This window comes from Thalassophryne amazonica, chromosome 7 (assembly GCF_902500255.1).
Source record: "Thalassophryne amazonica chromosome 7, fThaAma1.1, whole genome shotgun sequence".
NCBI lineage: Eukaryota > Metazoa > Chordata > Actinopteri > Batrachoidiformes > Batrachoididae > Thalassophryne > Thalassophryne amazonica.
In genome coordinates this window covers 113,561,069-113,578,088 of record NC_047109.1, presented here as the reverse complement: position 1 = coordinate 113,578,088, position 17,020 = coordinate 113,561,069, and the positions used below count along the sequence as shown (strand labels likewise).

The 17,020-nt window shown below is 41.9% G+C and overlaps 1 protein-coding gene across 1 annotated transcript; it reads right to left on the bottom strand.

Annotated features, from left to right (window-relative positions):
• Positions 1-4,969: 4,969 nt before the first annotated feature.
• Positions 4,970-15,676, bottom strand: zgc:91890 (solute carrier family 52, riboflavin transporter, member 3-B). The gene is made up of 4 exons (XM_034175377.1): positions 15,525-15,676; positions 10,311-11,364; positions 9,344-9,467; positions 4,970-5,444 (listed from the first exon to the last, which is right to left on the bottom strand). The coding sequence occupies exons 2-4, from the start codon at positions 11,330-11,332 to the stop codon at positions 5,232-5,234; spliced, it is 1,359 nt and encodes a 452-aa protein (XP_034031268.1). The 5' UTR covers positions 11,333-11,364; positions 15,525-15,676; the 3' UTR covers positions 4,970-5,231.
• Positions 15,677-17,020: the final 1,344 nt, after the last annotated feature.

Genomic DNA, 17,020 nt, shown 5'->3' with positions numbered 1-17,020 from the left:
GTGACTTTATATAACATATGTGTACTTCTAATTTTGACAACCTTATCGCAGACAAATCCTTGCAAACCCTCTATGATCTTTGGGACCTTCTAGCTCTACAGGTTTATAGAGAAAAATGTGTGTTTTAGATTGTATGCTGTCACATGACAGCATATAGTGACATCAGCATGTGACAATCTGTCTGGTGATTCATGTGAAATTGAGAAAATTTAGATTTTTTTTTTCCTCAGTCATTTAATGTCACATTCTGTAACATCATTTGGTAACGTCATCATGACACCACACATCGATCAGCATATGGTACTCTGAACCCCGAGGCGTTCCCAAGCCAGCCGAGTGACATAGTCCCTCCAGCGTATCCTGGGTCTTCCCTGGGGCCTCCTCCCGATGGGACGTGCCCGGAACACCTCTCCAGCGAGGCGTCCAGGGGGGGATCCGAAAAAGATGACCAAGCCACCTCAGCTGGCTCCTTTCGACGTTACTGCAAAAATAGTTATTGCAAAAATAATTAAATAAATATGATTTTCAGACAACTCAACAAACTTGACCTTTGACCTTCGTATTCATGTCATGCCTAGATATCATCACTGGCAACTCACATGTGCAACATTAAACCAATCAGCCATGCAGTTCCTGAGATATTTACTATGATGCGATGGTTGCGTCATCACAAAAATGACTTCAACTTAGCTTTTCAAGTTCAGTCGGCTTGAAGATGAAAGTATTTTTTTGCAGGATATTCTGATTTCTGTGCACAGAACACACATGATTTGTCTTTGATTTGCCTCTTCCCGAGCGTGCACGTGCAGCAGTCGATCTCAGCTGTCATCAGCCTGTCAGAGTAATGAACCGTACTTTACTGCAGCCTCCAACAGCTCTTTAAGGCGTACTTCACACCACTGAAGAAACCCACTCAGGTATGGGCTGTTGTGCACGGACGCCCTGGCGGATGATGGGTGGGTGTAGATGTTATTAGCGGCATTCGTGTGCAAGACTCCCAAAGCTACACTACACTGAAAACTGACCACAAGACAATCCTATCATCCTCAAAGATTACCTGCCTCCTGCACGCTATATGAATGTTTTATCATAAAAGCTTTTTTCTTTTTTGCTAAGTGCCTCCTTGAGTGTTTGCTTTTAACTTTTGATTACTTTATGTCCTGCTGCAAAGAAGAAGTTTAAAAAAAAAAAGAAGAAGCAGCCCGGTCCATTTGAATATAATGGACTTAACGGGAAAGGTAGCCTCTCTGGTTTCATTGAAGCGATATGGCGATGCATTCCGGAGCGGTGGGCGTGAAAAAGTTTGGTCAAAGTGGAGTTTTATCAAACAGGTGGAGAGAGAAAAGAAATGATCACACAGCAGCGTTCTACTCAAGATTCACATGCGCCATGTCATGCATCATCACGCGGTAAAAAAGAACAGCTTTGCAGCATGAAACGGCATCGCGTTCGACGTGGCGGATCAGATTTGGTTCCTGTGTGCTCCTTTTCACGTGGTCTCCGTTGTGCGGTCGCGAGTCACTCTGGAGAAAAAGTATTTTCCTCTTTTTTATATTCTAATGCAGACATTGAGGGTTCCAGGTTGCAGGTTTTACCAGACGTCGCCTTGTGCCAGCGTAGAGCCGATTGCATAATGGCAGGCCAGACTTGATTGTTCCTGGCCTTCTCACAAAACTCAGTCATTCCCTGCATACTCCAACCCCACGGCGGCCCATTAAAGAGCTGCGAGGGCTACGATTTCCCCCTCATGTGTTTTAAATTCAAATTACCATCACAAACGTCTGCCGTGTGCATGAAGGGAGGACGACGAGCAGCACCGAGGAATACGGAGGAGAACTCCAAACATTTGGATCAGAGGAAGAGTGGAGATGGTCGGAATGAATCTGTGTCAAATTTCATTTCACACCGTCCACCTTCCTGAAGATCTCCTTGGATTGTTCCAAAATAGATTTGGTGACCTCTTCTTGAACATGTCTGCAGTGTTTATACTCATCCTGCCATCCGTCCTGAAAAGACGGAATCAGATCAAGTGAGCAGGTGAGATTTGAAGCACCAGGAGCTGGTGCCCCCAGATGTTTCAGAGGAACCTCTGGGATCTGAATCAGACTCTGACTGGACGTGAGCTCTTCATTCCTATTCATCCCTGTGGACTGTTGGGATGATAACTACGATAAACGCTCTGGTTTGGCAGGAAGAGGAAATGATGCAGACGTGAGTTGAGGAAAACTCCCCAAAGAGACACTTCGCTCCTCTGCTAGAAGTCAAGCTGCAAAATTATGTCTCTAAACATGTGGCAATAGCACAGTGGACAGGAAATTTATATTATTTATACAGTAACAGTCAAATGTTTGGACACACTTTTGGGGTACACAGTGCATCCAGGCAGTATTCACAGCACTGCACTTATTCACATTTTATTATGTTGTGGCCTTATTCCAAAATTAATGAAATATTTTTTTTGCTCACATTTCTACACACAATACCCCATAATGACAATGTGAAAAACATTTTTTTTTATTTTTGCATATGTATTAAAAATAATAAAGAATTAAAAAATAACTAAAAGTCACATGTACATACGTATTCACAGCCTTTGCCATGAATCTCATAACTGAACTCAGGTGCATCCTGTTTACTGTTTCTACAGCTTAACTGGAGTCCACCTGGCGTAAATTCAGTTGATTGGATAGGATTTGGAAAGACACACACCTGTCTACATATAAGGTCTCACAGTTGACAGTCAGAGCACAAACCAAGCATGAAGACAAAGGAATTGTTTGTAGATCTTTGAGACAGGATTGTCTCCAGGCACAAATCTGGGGAAGGGTACAGAAACATTTCTGCTGCTTTGAAGGTCCCAATAAGCACAGTGGCTTCTATCATCTGTAAATGAAGAAGATTAGATCCACCAGGACTCTTCCTAGAACTGGCCGCCCATTTAAACTGAGTGATCGGGGGAAAAGGGCCTTAGTCAGGGAGGTGACTAAGAACCCCATGGTCACTCTGTCAGAGCTCCAGCATTCCTCTGTGGAGAGAGGAGAACCTTCCAGAAGAACAACCATCTCTGCAGCAATCCACCAATCAGGCCTGTATGGTAGAGTGGCCAGACAGAAGCCACTCCTTAGTAAAAGGCACATGGCAGTTTGACAAAAGACACCTGAAAGACTCTCAGACCAGGTGAAACAAAATTCTCTGGTCTGATGAGACAAAGATTGAACTCTTTGGTGTCATGTTTGGAGGAAACCAGGCACCATCCCTACAGTGAAGCATGGTGGTGGCACCATCATGCTGTGGGGATGTTTTTCAGCAGCAGGAACTGAGAGATGAGTCAGGATTGAGGGAAAGATGAATGCAACAATGGAAAGAGACATCCTGGATGAAAACCTGCTCCAGAGCGCTCTTGACCTCAGACAGTTCATCTTTCAGTAGGACAATGACCATAAGCACACAGCCAAGATATCAAATGAGTGGCTTCAGGACAACTCTGTGAATGTCCTTAAGTGGCCCAGCCAGAGTCCAGACCTGAATCCGATTGAACATCTCTGGAGAGATCTGAAAATGTCTGTGCAATAATGCTGCCCATCCAACCTGATGGAGCTTGAGAGGTGCTGCAAAGAGGAATGGACCAAACTGCCCAAAGATAGGTGCATCAAGCTTGTAGCATCATATTCAAGAAGACTTGAGGCTGGTATTGCTGCCAAAAGGTGCATCAACAAAGTATTAAGGAAAGGCTGTGAATACTTATGGGCATGTGATTTCTTAGTTAGTTTTTTTTTTTTAATAAATTAAAAAAAAAAAAAAAAAAAAAAACTTTTTCCATGCTGGTATTTATGGGGTGTTGTGAATAGAATTTTGAGGGGGGAAAAAAAGAATTTACTCCATTTTGGAGTAATGATGTAACATAAAATGTGGAAAAAGTGGAGCGCTGTGAATACTTTCCGGATGCACAGTATACATTATTACACTTACACACACATATATATTTAAAGTCAGGACTAGTAACCAAGAAACACTGAATTTTGATGTTTCTGCAGCTTTCAATCAGCCTCTAAAGTGTCATTAACTTACACTGACACCTAGTGTTAATTTTAAAGTAGTGCAAGTAACTTTACAGTAAACACAAACTTTTAAAAACATACAAATTTATGAACACTCCGATGTACATAGATGTGAATTTTTCTGTTCAGACATTTTCTATTTGACAACTTAAATGTGTAGTTGTTCACAAACTTTTCTGTACCTCGGGGTGTGAGATCAGGGTTCCTTACACACACACACACACACACACACACACACACACACACACACACACACACACACACACACACACACACACACACACACACACACACACACACACACACACACACAAATTGCAATTTGTAAAGTTTGCCGTTTAATCTCCAAGTGGAAATCAATCTGTATGTTCTACATTTAAAAAAAAAAAAAATCTGAGCTTGTTGTTTCATTGTTCTTGAAAAATCTGAACACAAACAAATATTCTTGTTTCAGTACGTCGATCCATTTAAACGTTATCTGGTTGTCTTAGTGTTACAGAAGTGCCAGACAGTTTTTGAACCCATGTGCTATTACAGATAAATTTTAAAATGACATTAAAATAAAGCCAACAACAAAAAATAAGCTTCTGCATATTAAAAAAAAACCTCTAAAATGATGCCATTTAAACTTACAGTGAAAACTAATCTACAACATTGCATGAATGAAATAAAAATATGAAATTGGTTGTGTTGCAGTTGTGGCTCACTTTAGTGTAACACTGTTAAATCATCAGTTTTACTGTCACTTTTCTTCAGACTAGTCAGGGGACGGATACATGAACATTTCAAAAATCAGTGAATATGAACATGTTCACTGCTGTTCTGCAGTATAACGAGCATATTTAAGCAGTAATCACATAAATACTAATGTTCTTTTGTAATTACAGTTTCCTTAGTAACACACACACAAACCAAGTTACACTGCTTTTATTGCATTAAGACACATTTTAAGACCAACTGTCCCACATTTTCATAGAAAAGCAAAAATAATTCACTCTGTTAGAAATTCAAGTAACAGCTTTGGCCTCTTGGTGAAGAACAAACTAACAGCAAGTCTTTAAATATCCTTACAAACAAACTAAACATCTCTCACACAAAATCAAGAACTGACACATGACCTTTGTAGTACCAGTAGTCTTGTACTGCAATAGCTTTAAAGTAAACATGTTCACTCTATGTTGGACACTTGGTGTTGCAAGCGTCACCTGACTTAAAAAGTCCGTACACGCTGACCAGCGGGAACATGGACAGAGCGCCAACCATCGAGCCCAACTGCACTACTGCACCACACCACACAAGGGCGCTGTGTCCCTCGTCTCTCAGAATCACTCCAATGATGACCTTCACATAGGACAAGAACAGGACGAACACGATCCATGTGAACACCTGTCCAAAGGGGGGGGGAAGAGAGACTAAGTCAGTCAACTCAAATCCAGGAACACTTTAATCTGGATTAACCAAACCTGTACACGATTCCCTCAAACATGCTCCCAATTGATATAAGTGAAGTCAATAAGTGACCATGAAAATTTCCTGACAAATGATTGATGAATCTTGTTTGCATCAATAATAAATTCATAATTACTATTTAAAAATGATATTATCCTCAAACGTTTGTCTGCCATGTGTTTTAAGAATATTAAGTGGACTAGCGGCCTCATATGTGGTTGATTTACTTACACCGTATGCACCTAGTCGTGCTGTCCGTTTTCGGGATCTGGGTTTATTGTGTGTTCTGAGGGTAAAAAGAAGTCAGCTGGTCACAGGGCCTTTTTTTTTTTTAATTGGGTATATTTTCTATGGAACAGTTTGCCAATTGTGATAATTCTGCTAACTCATTTAAATTGGGTTTGAAGACTTTGTTTTCTGTTTCTTATAATTGACACTGATTTTAGTGTTTTTGATTTGCACTTTTACCTCTTCTTTCAACTCAGTTCTTTCTAAGTTAGAAACTAACTAATTCTAACTCAGTTGTAAATCCACACACCTCTGTTTTGATGGACGCTACAACCACAACCTGTGAGGAGTTTCTTCAGTTTTTTATTGATAAGGTTTCATCAGTCAGACAGAACGCTGATCAGAGCTGTAATGTTGAGTTGTCTGCTCCTCGTGCACATTCTGCTGTGCTCGAGCAGTTTGAGCCCATTTCTTTTGCATCACTTGCTGATGTTATAAAACACATAAAATCTACAAGTTGTCCTTTTGATGTTGTTCCAGCTAAGGTGCTGAAGGAGGTTTTTAATACTGTTGGGGCGGGTCTCCTAACTTTTATCAATGCTTGTCTTAGATCAGGGTCTGTTCCAGCTGCTTTTAAACATGCTGTGGTTCGACCTCTTCTTAAAAAAACTCAACTGGACTCGTCAGTTTTATCTAATTTTAGACCTGTCTCTCATCTGCCATTTCTGTCTAAGGTTTTAGAAAAGGTTGTCTTTTTACAATTACAATCATTTTTAAGAAGAATCTCATCCTTGAAAAATTCCAGTCTGGGTTTAGATCGCGACACAGCACTGAGTCAGCACTTTTAAAAGTTCATAATGATATTACTCTGTTGGTGGATGCAGGGAATCCTGCTGTGCTGGTTCTGTTGGACCTCACAGCAGCCTTTGATACTGTGGATCACACAGTACTTTTCTCCCGGTTAGAACATTTTATTGGCATTCAGGGTACTGCACTTAAGTGATTTCGATCGTATTTGGCTGAAAGGAGCTTTTGTCATGATTGGGGACCTCTCCTCATCAACTGCTCATCTGTCTTGTGGAGTGCCGCAGGGATCTGTCCTTGGGCCGATTCTATTTTCTTTGTACATTCTGCCATTGGGGTCAATTATAACCCAGCACAATTTGTCCTTTCATTGTTATGCAGATGATCTGCAAATCTATCTGCCTGTGAGGACTAATGGGAGTGATGCTTTGTCATCAATATTTAATTGTATTCGTGATGTAAAGCAGTGGCTGTCCCAAAACTTCCTTTACCTGAATGATGGTAAAACTGAGATCATGGTGTGTGAGTGCTCTGGCATACCAAATGTGGTAACACCAAATTTTGGTGCTTTGGCTAACTATGTAAAACCAGCTGTCAAGAATTTGGGAGTGATATTTGACAGCTGTTTGAGGTTTGATCAACAGATAAACTCTGTTGTCAAAGCTAGTTTTTTCCAACTTCGCCTTTTGGCTAAAATAAAGCACTTTCTCAGTAGACGTGATCTTGAGACGGCCATTCATGCTTTCATCAGCTCCAGACTTAATTATTGTAATGCACTTTATTCGGGCATTAATCAGTCGTCTCTTGCACGTCTCCAGTTGGTGCAAAATGCCGCTGCTCGTCTTTTAACAAACACTTTTAGACATGAATTTTAAAAATTTTAATGTTTGTTTTTAAAGCTATTTATGGCCTTGCACCTCCCTACTTGTCTGAAATTTTAACTTTGCGCACCTACAGTAGGACATTAAGGGCGTCTGGCCAGCTTTACTTAGATGTTCCAAGGTCAAGATATAAACGCTGGGGTGATCATGCTTTCGCGGTAGCCGGCCCCAGACTGTGGAATGAGCTACCTCTTGAGTTACGTACTATTCCTGACCTAGCACTTTTTAAATCTAAGTTAGAGACTTATTTATTTAAACTGGCTTTTAACACTTACTGGGGAGGTGACAAGTTTTGTTTTTTTTATGTTCTTTTTTATGTGTTGTTTTAAAATTTTATTCTATATGTGTTTTATTTTTGTGAATTTGTGTTTTTAATGTTAAGCACTTTGGACACCAGTCAGTGCTGTAAAGCGCTTTATAAATAAATGTTGATTGATTGATTGAACTGTTTGAATTGTATTTTATTATTGTTTCATCATTTTTTTCTTAATTGCTGTTAGCTATAATCAAATCTCTTGTATTTTGTGTTGCTTTCTGTTGATGTTTTATATTGTTGTGGTTGCCAGAATGGATGGTTCCCCAACTGAGTTGGGCCCATCCTTTTGGACCCTGTTATTGTGAAGCGCCTTGTGATGTGCTTTGGCGCGATACAAATAAATTAAATTAAATTAATGATATTTCCAAAAACCATGTGTGAGATTACTGGTGTTATGATCAGCGTCTTTTTTTACTTTGTAGTAACACTACAACACGAATAAGCGAGTGAAGTCAGACACACAATGACTATTAGAGATAGTCTCAAAAAAAAGAAAAAAAGAAAATTGGGGCTGCCAAAGAAGGATGGATGAACCTGACATGACATTAATAAACAATGACACAAATAGCCCAGAATTTTAATTTTACCATTAATATTAGCAGCTCATTGGAACTGATAGTTGACCCGTAGGATCGTCTATAGCAATGTGCAAGAATGTGTTCTCAACTTGGAAGTGGATTTTCTCCAAGCAATCTGCTTCTTTATTCACTTGATAATAACATTACGACGGGAGTCAGCTAGTTAGCAGCAGAGTCAGAACATGAACATTCAGAAGGAAATTAGCTGAAGAAATAAAACAAACAAACAAACACTGGGATGGACAAAGCAGGTGAATGTGCTCACCACGCAATGTTTACAATGAGCTAACACTAACCCGCTTGATAATGTTAGCATTGCCATAAGCAGCATACTGGAATCATCAGCTAACAAAGCTAACACCCATGTTGCTAGATCAAAGAACTCCATAGTTCACTCTAGGAACCTCAACAACAGCATGTGTTCAAACCTTTGAAGTGGTCCATCGACGCAAGGTCAAAGTAATAAAACTTAAATTTGAAAAGGAGCCGAACTACATATGTATAAACAAATGGAAAGATACTGTTCTGTGGTGTGTGAATTCAGTGGTGACCACACAAAGCCTAGAACTCTCACGGTACGTCATAGTTTGTGACATTCTAACATTGGTAATGTAGACGTTGGCTCTTTCCCTTTTGATGGTAGGATGTATTAGGTGTTGGATGCTTTAAGGACTTTTTATGTATGTTTCTAATACTCGAACTCCGTGGCCACACAGTCGCATTGGCGCTCTTATGAACCTTTCAAAGTTCTCTGTTGAGGTCGGTGGGAGTCATGAGGCAATTCACCAACAGAACAGTAGGGGCATGACATTTTTTGTGAAGACTGGCCAACTATTCCAAGAAAGTCGATTGTGAAACTGGGCCGTGGTGGCATTTGAAATTGTTTACTCACCTAAGTAGACTGTTAATCGTTGTGATATCATTTGTAATAATAATAAAAATCTCTGGGTAGGGTTTTGTTTGGAAGTCATTTGGTGCCCCCTGCGCCCGCAGATTGACAGAGAAGCAGCGTCTTCTACTGTGACTTACTATGACCACTGTTCCCGAGGTGTTGTGGACCAGCAGAGGACAAGGACTCAGCACAGCCATGGCCATGATATAGGCACCAAATCCAGTCCCAAGCACAGTGAGAAGACCCATAAACCTGAGAGACCTAAACACAACAATGCACAAATTTTAAAAAAGATGAAAAGAGCGTTTTATCCGATATAAATGTGTATTGTGAAAAGTGAGACTTATACTCCAGTGTGACTTATGGGTTTTTCCTTTTCAAGAGGCCTTTTTTTTTTAACAGTTACTACTTGTACTTCAGAAAATACGGTAGATGGACTGCATTTATATAGCACTTTTCCATCTGCCTCAGAAGCTCAAAGCGCTTTACAAATATGCCTCACATTCACACACCGATGTGAGGCTACTGCCATGCAAGGTGCTCACTACACACCGGGAGCAACTAGGGCATTAAGGACCTTGCCCAAGGGCCCTTAGTGATTTTCCAGTCAGGCTGGGATTTGAACTGAGGATCCTCTGGTCTGAAGCCCAACACTTAACCACTAGACCATCACCTCCACCTTTTTTATAAATTCAAGGAAATGAAATGCTTTGTTCCTTCAGGAAGTAGCAGCGAACAGATTCCTGAGCTGGCACCACAGTACAGAAATAATCCAGAAATGTGAACAAATGAGAAGTCAAAATTAACTATTTTTTAGTAAACAAACTCATGAAGAGCTGGTACTCTAAAGTAAGGAGTTTTTAACTACTTGCTCTCTTGGAGAAATTTCACAGCACCTACGTTAATGGTCAACATCCACCAGGTAGAGATATTGCTCCATTTTAGGACCCTTGGGACATGACGATGACCAACGTGTTATTTATATAGTGGATGTGTATTTCAACATATGACTGAAACATTTTGCCACTAAATGGAGGAGTTGTTGAGTGTCCTGATGACTGGAAGCAGTAAAAACATGAACTTGGAGCCTGCAGTCGCACTCACCGTATCGGTATAAACATGGCGATGAAGCAAGCCACTGGGTTGGCGACTGCTGCCATGGTGGCAGCCAGGTGGTAGGCCTGATTCCCGTAAGGCAGACATGAGTAGGACTGCACTGCTGGCAGAACAGCGTTGGTCAGAGCATTGACCCAGGCGAGCACTGTGAAGATAAACACCACCTCCACGTTGCTGTACGTCCCCCTCCCAAAAGAACTGCGAGGTGTCCTCTTTACAGTCTCCAAAGTATTGATCACAGGCTTCTGCTCTGGCGTTGTGTCCTGTAGAGGCAGACTTTGTTCTTTCTGCTGTGAGTCCAAATCACTGCTGAAGTACAGGTTGCATTTTCTCTCTCGAGCCACGGCTGGGTGATGGATGAGCAGGATGAAGGCTACCAGGCACACGACCATCATGGCGCTGAGGAACAGGAAGAAGACCTGGGCAGAGAATTTTGCTGGCATGTAGACGGCTTTTAACTCTGCAATGCCAACTGTAGTCCCATTATCAGCACCAGCCACAGTGGCATTTTGACAGTGGACCACCCCAACACCTTGAATCAGAGCCACCAGCGCAGGCACCAGACCACTGAGGCCTTCACCAGTGAAGTATGTAGTGAGGTACTGTGGACGCAGCCGCATCATGAAGGGTAGAAAGGTGACCGAGGAGGTGCAGTCCACTACAGAAAGCAGGAAGCTTAAAACCAGGAAGGGCAAACTGCGCGAAGAGGCTCCGACTTGCACTGTGTGCTTCCAGAAGAAAGCCAGCAGGAATGTAGCAATGATCCCAAGCACCACAATGACGTAGATTACCGGACGCTCGTCCAGCATGCCTGGATGGAAGCGATGCATCAGGGTGATGAAAAGAGGACCTATGTTGGCCAACTGGATGAGGATTGTGAGGTAGGAGGGCAAGTGCCAGCCCTCAGGGATGTCTTGAACTACCAAGGGAAGCTCCACCCACATCCCGTTGATGGCCACCCATGAGCCCATACCAAACAGACACGCCAGCACGTGAGTCAGCAGCGACATGACGGAGGAGTGAATGAGGTTAGAGGGAAAATCTGAAATACAAGACACAGGCAAGACTGGTTAACTGTGTGAGATTTTAGACCATAAAATATCAAGTAGATGGTGGCAAAATATTTGACCGTTTCACATTTTGATGTATAAGTCCACACCCTGACTGCTTTGCTACGTAGGGTGTCAATAACGGTGCTGTCAGCTGAGAGCGACAGGAACTGGTGCAGCGACGACGATGTTGAAATGCATGGATTTAACTGGACTGACTGATGGATTTAACTCAAAGCAGCTGACGAGTTGGAGAAATCTGTGGGTCTGTTCACAGAATTTTCAGTTTGGCATGAAGACGCTGTTGCTCCCGTAAGCTTTGACGAGCCGACCACGCCCTTTCATAACGATTTGCCGACTAAATTAGTTACAGAAAAATAAACCGTGCAAATGATGGAATTGTATTAGAATGGGAATAACCATGTTGTGTCTGATGATTTGCAGACGTTCATGCTGGATTATGGTCCAAGTCGCCAGTAAAACACATATTTGCGACCGTAAATTCCATCATGAACGTCTGCAAGTCATCAGACACAACAGGGTTATTCCCTAAATGAATGAGTCCACCCCCTCCCCAATTAACACAATAACTCATAACCAATTAAGTCTGACATCTTATAACTCACTAAATTAAAGACATCAGGTCAAACCCCTTCATATATGGTGAACTTTGATGCATGAGTTCAATCTAAAAACCAGTTCTAGTTTGCTTATTTTATATGCAGTCGACAATTCTGCCACCTGCTGGATAGTTAGTGGATGCTGGACTGGCGTAATGCAGTTGGACTTTTTCTTTCCCAAAAGAAGACGAGCAACAGCGTTCTGAATAAGATGGAGGCGGTTTATATAATTATAATTAATTTTATTGTGTAAAAAGTATAAATAAACACACATCGTACATTTTGATAATGCTACAAAGGAACTCGTAAAAAAATAATACTAAAATCTTACAAATTTAACCAGGGGGCCTACAAATTTAACTGGACAACATTAAAATATTCATCATAAACTTTCTTGAATATGTTTCGTGTGTTTAGTGATCTACAAGTGCTGAATTCTTAAGTCTCAGATGAATTTGGTGCGTTCATCTCTAACTTGTCATCTAGTGCTGATAACATTCTGATCATTAGTGACTTTAACGTTCATATAAATAAGCCTTGTGATCCCCTCTGCAAATCATTTATGGAAATTGTGGATGCATTAGGATTTTGGCGATGCATTCGGGACTCGACGCACATTAGTGAAAATACCCTGGATCTGGTTCTCACACATGGTATTGCTGTCATGAATATTAACATCATGCCTCTTACATCAGTGGTGTCTGATCACTCACTCATTAAGTTTACAGTTTCGCTGCCGTGTTTAGTGGAACAACAACCTTATTTATCACTACGGTGGTGCATCAACTCCTCAACTAAGACTGAACTCGAAGCTACACTGCCTGATGTCTTAGCTTCGCATTTGGCAAATACCCAGTCAGTAGACAGTCTTGTGGATAGTTTAAACCAGTGGTGTCGAAACTATTCCAGAAAGGGCAGAGAGGGTGCAGGTTTTCTTTGCAGCCACTGACTCCATCAGGCGATTTCACTGATGAACTCATCCCACCTGCAAAAAGTGATGTTAATCAGTGAAAGCACCTGCTGGAGTCAGTGGCTGCAAAGAAAACCTGCACCCTCTCGGCCCTTTCTGGAATAGATTCGACATCACTGGTTTAAACTCAGTGCTCAAAACTACACTCGACATGATTGCACCACCTGTGTTAAAACCGTGCTCCCCCAAAACACAGTCACCCTGGTTCATTGATTACCTGCGTGACCTCAAGCATAAGGCCAGAGGACTAGAACAGAAATGGTGTAGTTCAAAATCAGAAGTATTCCACCTTGCGTGGGGTGATGCTATCTTAGGGCCCTGTCCCACTGGCGTTTAGGAGGATTTGCGGATGGAATGCGCACAAAAGTGGCCCACATCCGCCAAACAACCACAATAACCGTGTAACATTCCTGTATGAGTCGGCCGCCATACGAACACGTCCGTGATCATCCGCAGAGGCACGTATGTCCGCAGCCAGGAAAAATCCTGCTGCAGCTGAGATCCGCATCACTGCCTGAACACATACTGAAGACATACGCAGGACATACACAACCAACGCGCCGCATCCCGTCATCCGCTGATATCCGCAACCGACGGGTTGGCGCAGCTTGGCGGCGGACCGGGACAGCGTGCAAAACAGATATGACGCGTGCCCAGCACAGCCACATCACGGTCGCAAATGGTATGTCGCGCATGCAGACAGAGTGGGCACGGATGAAGCGAGTGCATCACGGCCGCTGTGCCCCTCATGGGGGCGCCTCCGCGGTCACCTTCACTTCTGTTCCCTGTTATATCCGCTTTTCTTCCTCATGTATTCGCTGATCCACCCCGGGACATTTGTCATTTCTGACCACCTTTGTTGCGCACACTCAGCTTTTGCCTCCTCATTTCATGCGCAAATCCTCCTAAACGCCAGTGGGACAGGGCCCTTAGACTATAAGTATGCATTACTGGCTACAAAGCGGACTTACTACTCTGATTTAATCAACAAAAACAAGCATAACTCAAAGTTCTTGTTCGACACGGTGGCAACACTTATTCATGGACAACCACCTGTAGTTCGCTCTCCTTTTACAGCACAAGATTTCCTGGATTACTTTGGGAAGAAAATAGAAGACATCAGGTTAAACATATCCCAGCATGCCTTAACCCAGCCACTACACCCTGCTATTGAGGTGGGCGCCACTACTGAGGTATTACCTAGATTTACAGAATTTGATAGTATTTCACTAGGCATGCTGATGAAACTCATAACGTCAACAAAAAGCACAACCTGTTTATTTGATCCTATACCAACAAAACTGTTTAAGGACCTGTGGTCCACTCTTGGGTCAACTGTGCTGGAAATTATTAACCTTTCTTTAAGTTCTGGATCTGTTCCTAAATGTTTCAAATGTGCAGTGATTAAACCATTACTTAAGAAACCTAATCTTGACCCTAGTGTATTGAAAAACTATCGGCCAATATCAAATCTATCATTTTGCTCTAAAATTCTGGAAAAAGTGGTTTCACGGCAGCTTTGTGGACTATTTTACTGAGAATAATCTCTTTGAGTCTCTGCAGTCTGCTTATAGAAAATATCATTCCACAGAGACGGCTCTCACTAAAGTGGTGAATGATCTGTTGCTGTTAGATCTCAGTGCTGCATCTGATACTGTGGATCATCATATTCTACATGGTAGGCTGGAAATCATTTTGGGATTACTGGGAGTGCCCTTGCATGAATTGACCAGTCGTTCTCACTGTGTTTTGTACAGTAACACTACCTCTAACCTTAGTGACATGAAATTTGGGGTCCCACAGGGGTCCGTCTTAGGCCCCCTGCTTTTCTCCCTTTATATAGCACCCCTTGGGCACATATTGTGGTATTTTGGGATTACCTTTCACTGCTATGCTGATGATACTCAGTTATACATGCCAATAACTGCTGGTAATCTTATTCACATAAAATCTTTAGAAGATTGCCTTACATCAGTGAGAAGCTGGATGTCGAGGAACTTCCTACATTTAAACTCTGATAAGACTGAAATGATGGGTCTTGGTCCAGTGAGACATCGACATCAATTTGACCAGTTCACGCTTAGCGTTGTCAGTGCAATGTATGACACACAAGCCTAAGTGAGGAACCTTGGGGTAATTTTTGATCCTATACTGGTCTGCTTGAGGTTTTCTTCCTCACAGGGAGTTTTTTCTTACCACTGTTGCTCTAGGGAAGGTTAGACCTTACTTGTGTGAAGCGCCTTCAGACAACTGATTTGGTGCTATATAAATGAAAATAAATTGAAACTGAATTAAAAAACAGAATTTTCAGTTTTGCAAATAAACATTTGTAAAAACCCACACACAAGTTACAATTCAGAAATTTGTGTTTGTGGATCACAAAGCATGTGAACAAATCAAGGGATATTTGTAAATCAGCCTCTGTTCATTTGCAAGTATTGAGACAAATTTAACTCCATGGAAACAGCAGGTGGACTGAAGATATGCTGATTAACACACAACCTGGCAACCTACACTCTCTCTCTCTAAACTCTATACATACAGAGACGTCAGTTCATCTTACCTTAAAGTCAGGACGACTAACACACTCATTCCGTGTCCCTCCCCCGGTTCCGACTCTCACACACGCTTCTGAAGGGTCACACACACTCCGCTTCCGTCTTTCCGCTGTATTTGACACGCGCACGAGGGCCTTCTCACCATGACGCTCTCCAGTTCGAGCTGCCACGTGCTTCCTGCGCGCACAGCCATAGGAGGAGAGACAATAATGGGAGGAGATCTGAATGAGTGAAGCTCCGCCTTTTCCCTCGACGTCACAGAGCGTCACACGTCGACGTCACACTGAAATTCAAAAGTTCTTCCTGTTGACGCTTTAAATGCTGTTTAATTTAAACTAGAAGGTCATTCGGCAGAGGGACCAGAGGGACCAATGCCCCGCCCTCTCAGTTCATGTCCAATCCTGAGGTGACTCACTTGGATTGTCTTTGTGAATATACACATTTTTTCCCCCAGATAACTATCAGGACGCCACCAGGAAATACAACAACAGGAACCAGAACGCTCACATTTCAACATGACTTCAGAGCTTTAAAACCAAACACGGATCTTTAATCTGGAAGTTTCATCCTGATTGCTGTCCTTTGATCCTAATCACTCAAACATGATCCTGTTGATCACTCATCTTTGATCCAGAACTTCATTCTTGATCACTGAAGTAAACTGTTTGCTGACATCTTTGCTCCTGACCATTGAAGTTGATCGTAATCACTCTCGCTCTCTCAGTCTATGATCCTGTTGATCACTCATCTTTGACCTCGATCGCTGACCATTAGTCTTGATCACTGAAGTTGGCTGTTTGCTGATTACTTTGATCCTGACCATTAATGGTAATTGATCCTAATTGCTCAATATGTAATCTTGATTCATACTGGTGATCACTCCTCTTTGATCCTGATCACTCCATATGTGACCTTGTTTCTTCCCAATTAAATATCTGTGATCCTGTTCCTGTCAGTCATCTTTGATCCTGATCGATGACCATTATTCTTGATCACTGAAGTAGACTGTGATTGCTAATTGCTTTGCTCCTGACCATTGATGTTGATCTTTCATCCACATCACTCAATCTGTGATCCTGTTTCATCCTGTTGATCATTCATCTTTGATTGTTCATAACAGCCGACCTTCAGTCTTAATCTCTGAAGTAGACTGTTTGCTGACTGCTTTGATCCTGACCATTAATGTTAATTGATCCTAATCACTCAATCTATGATCCTGATTCATACTGTTGATCACTCCTCTTTGATCCAGATCACTCAGTCTGTGACCTTGTTTCATCCTGATTACTGGTCTTTGATCTTAATCACTCAAACTCTGATCCTCTTTCATTCAATTAAAGATGTATAATCCTGTTTCATTCTGTTGATCACTCATCTTTGATCCTCAACGCTGACCTTCAGTCTAGATCCCTGAAGTAGACTGTGTTTGCTGAATACTTTGATCCTGAAAATTGATGTTGATAATAAGCCTAATCACTCAATCTGTGATCTTAATTCATAC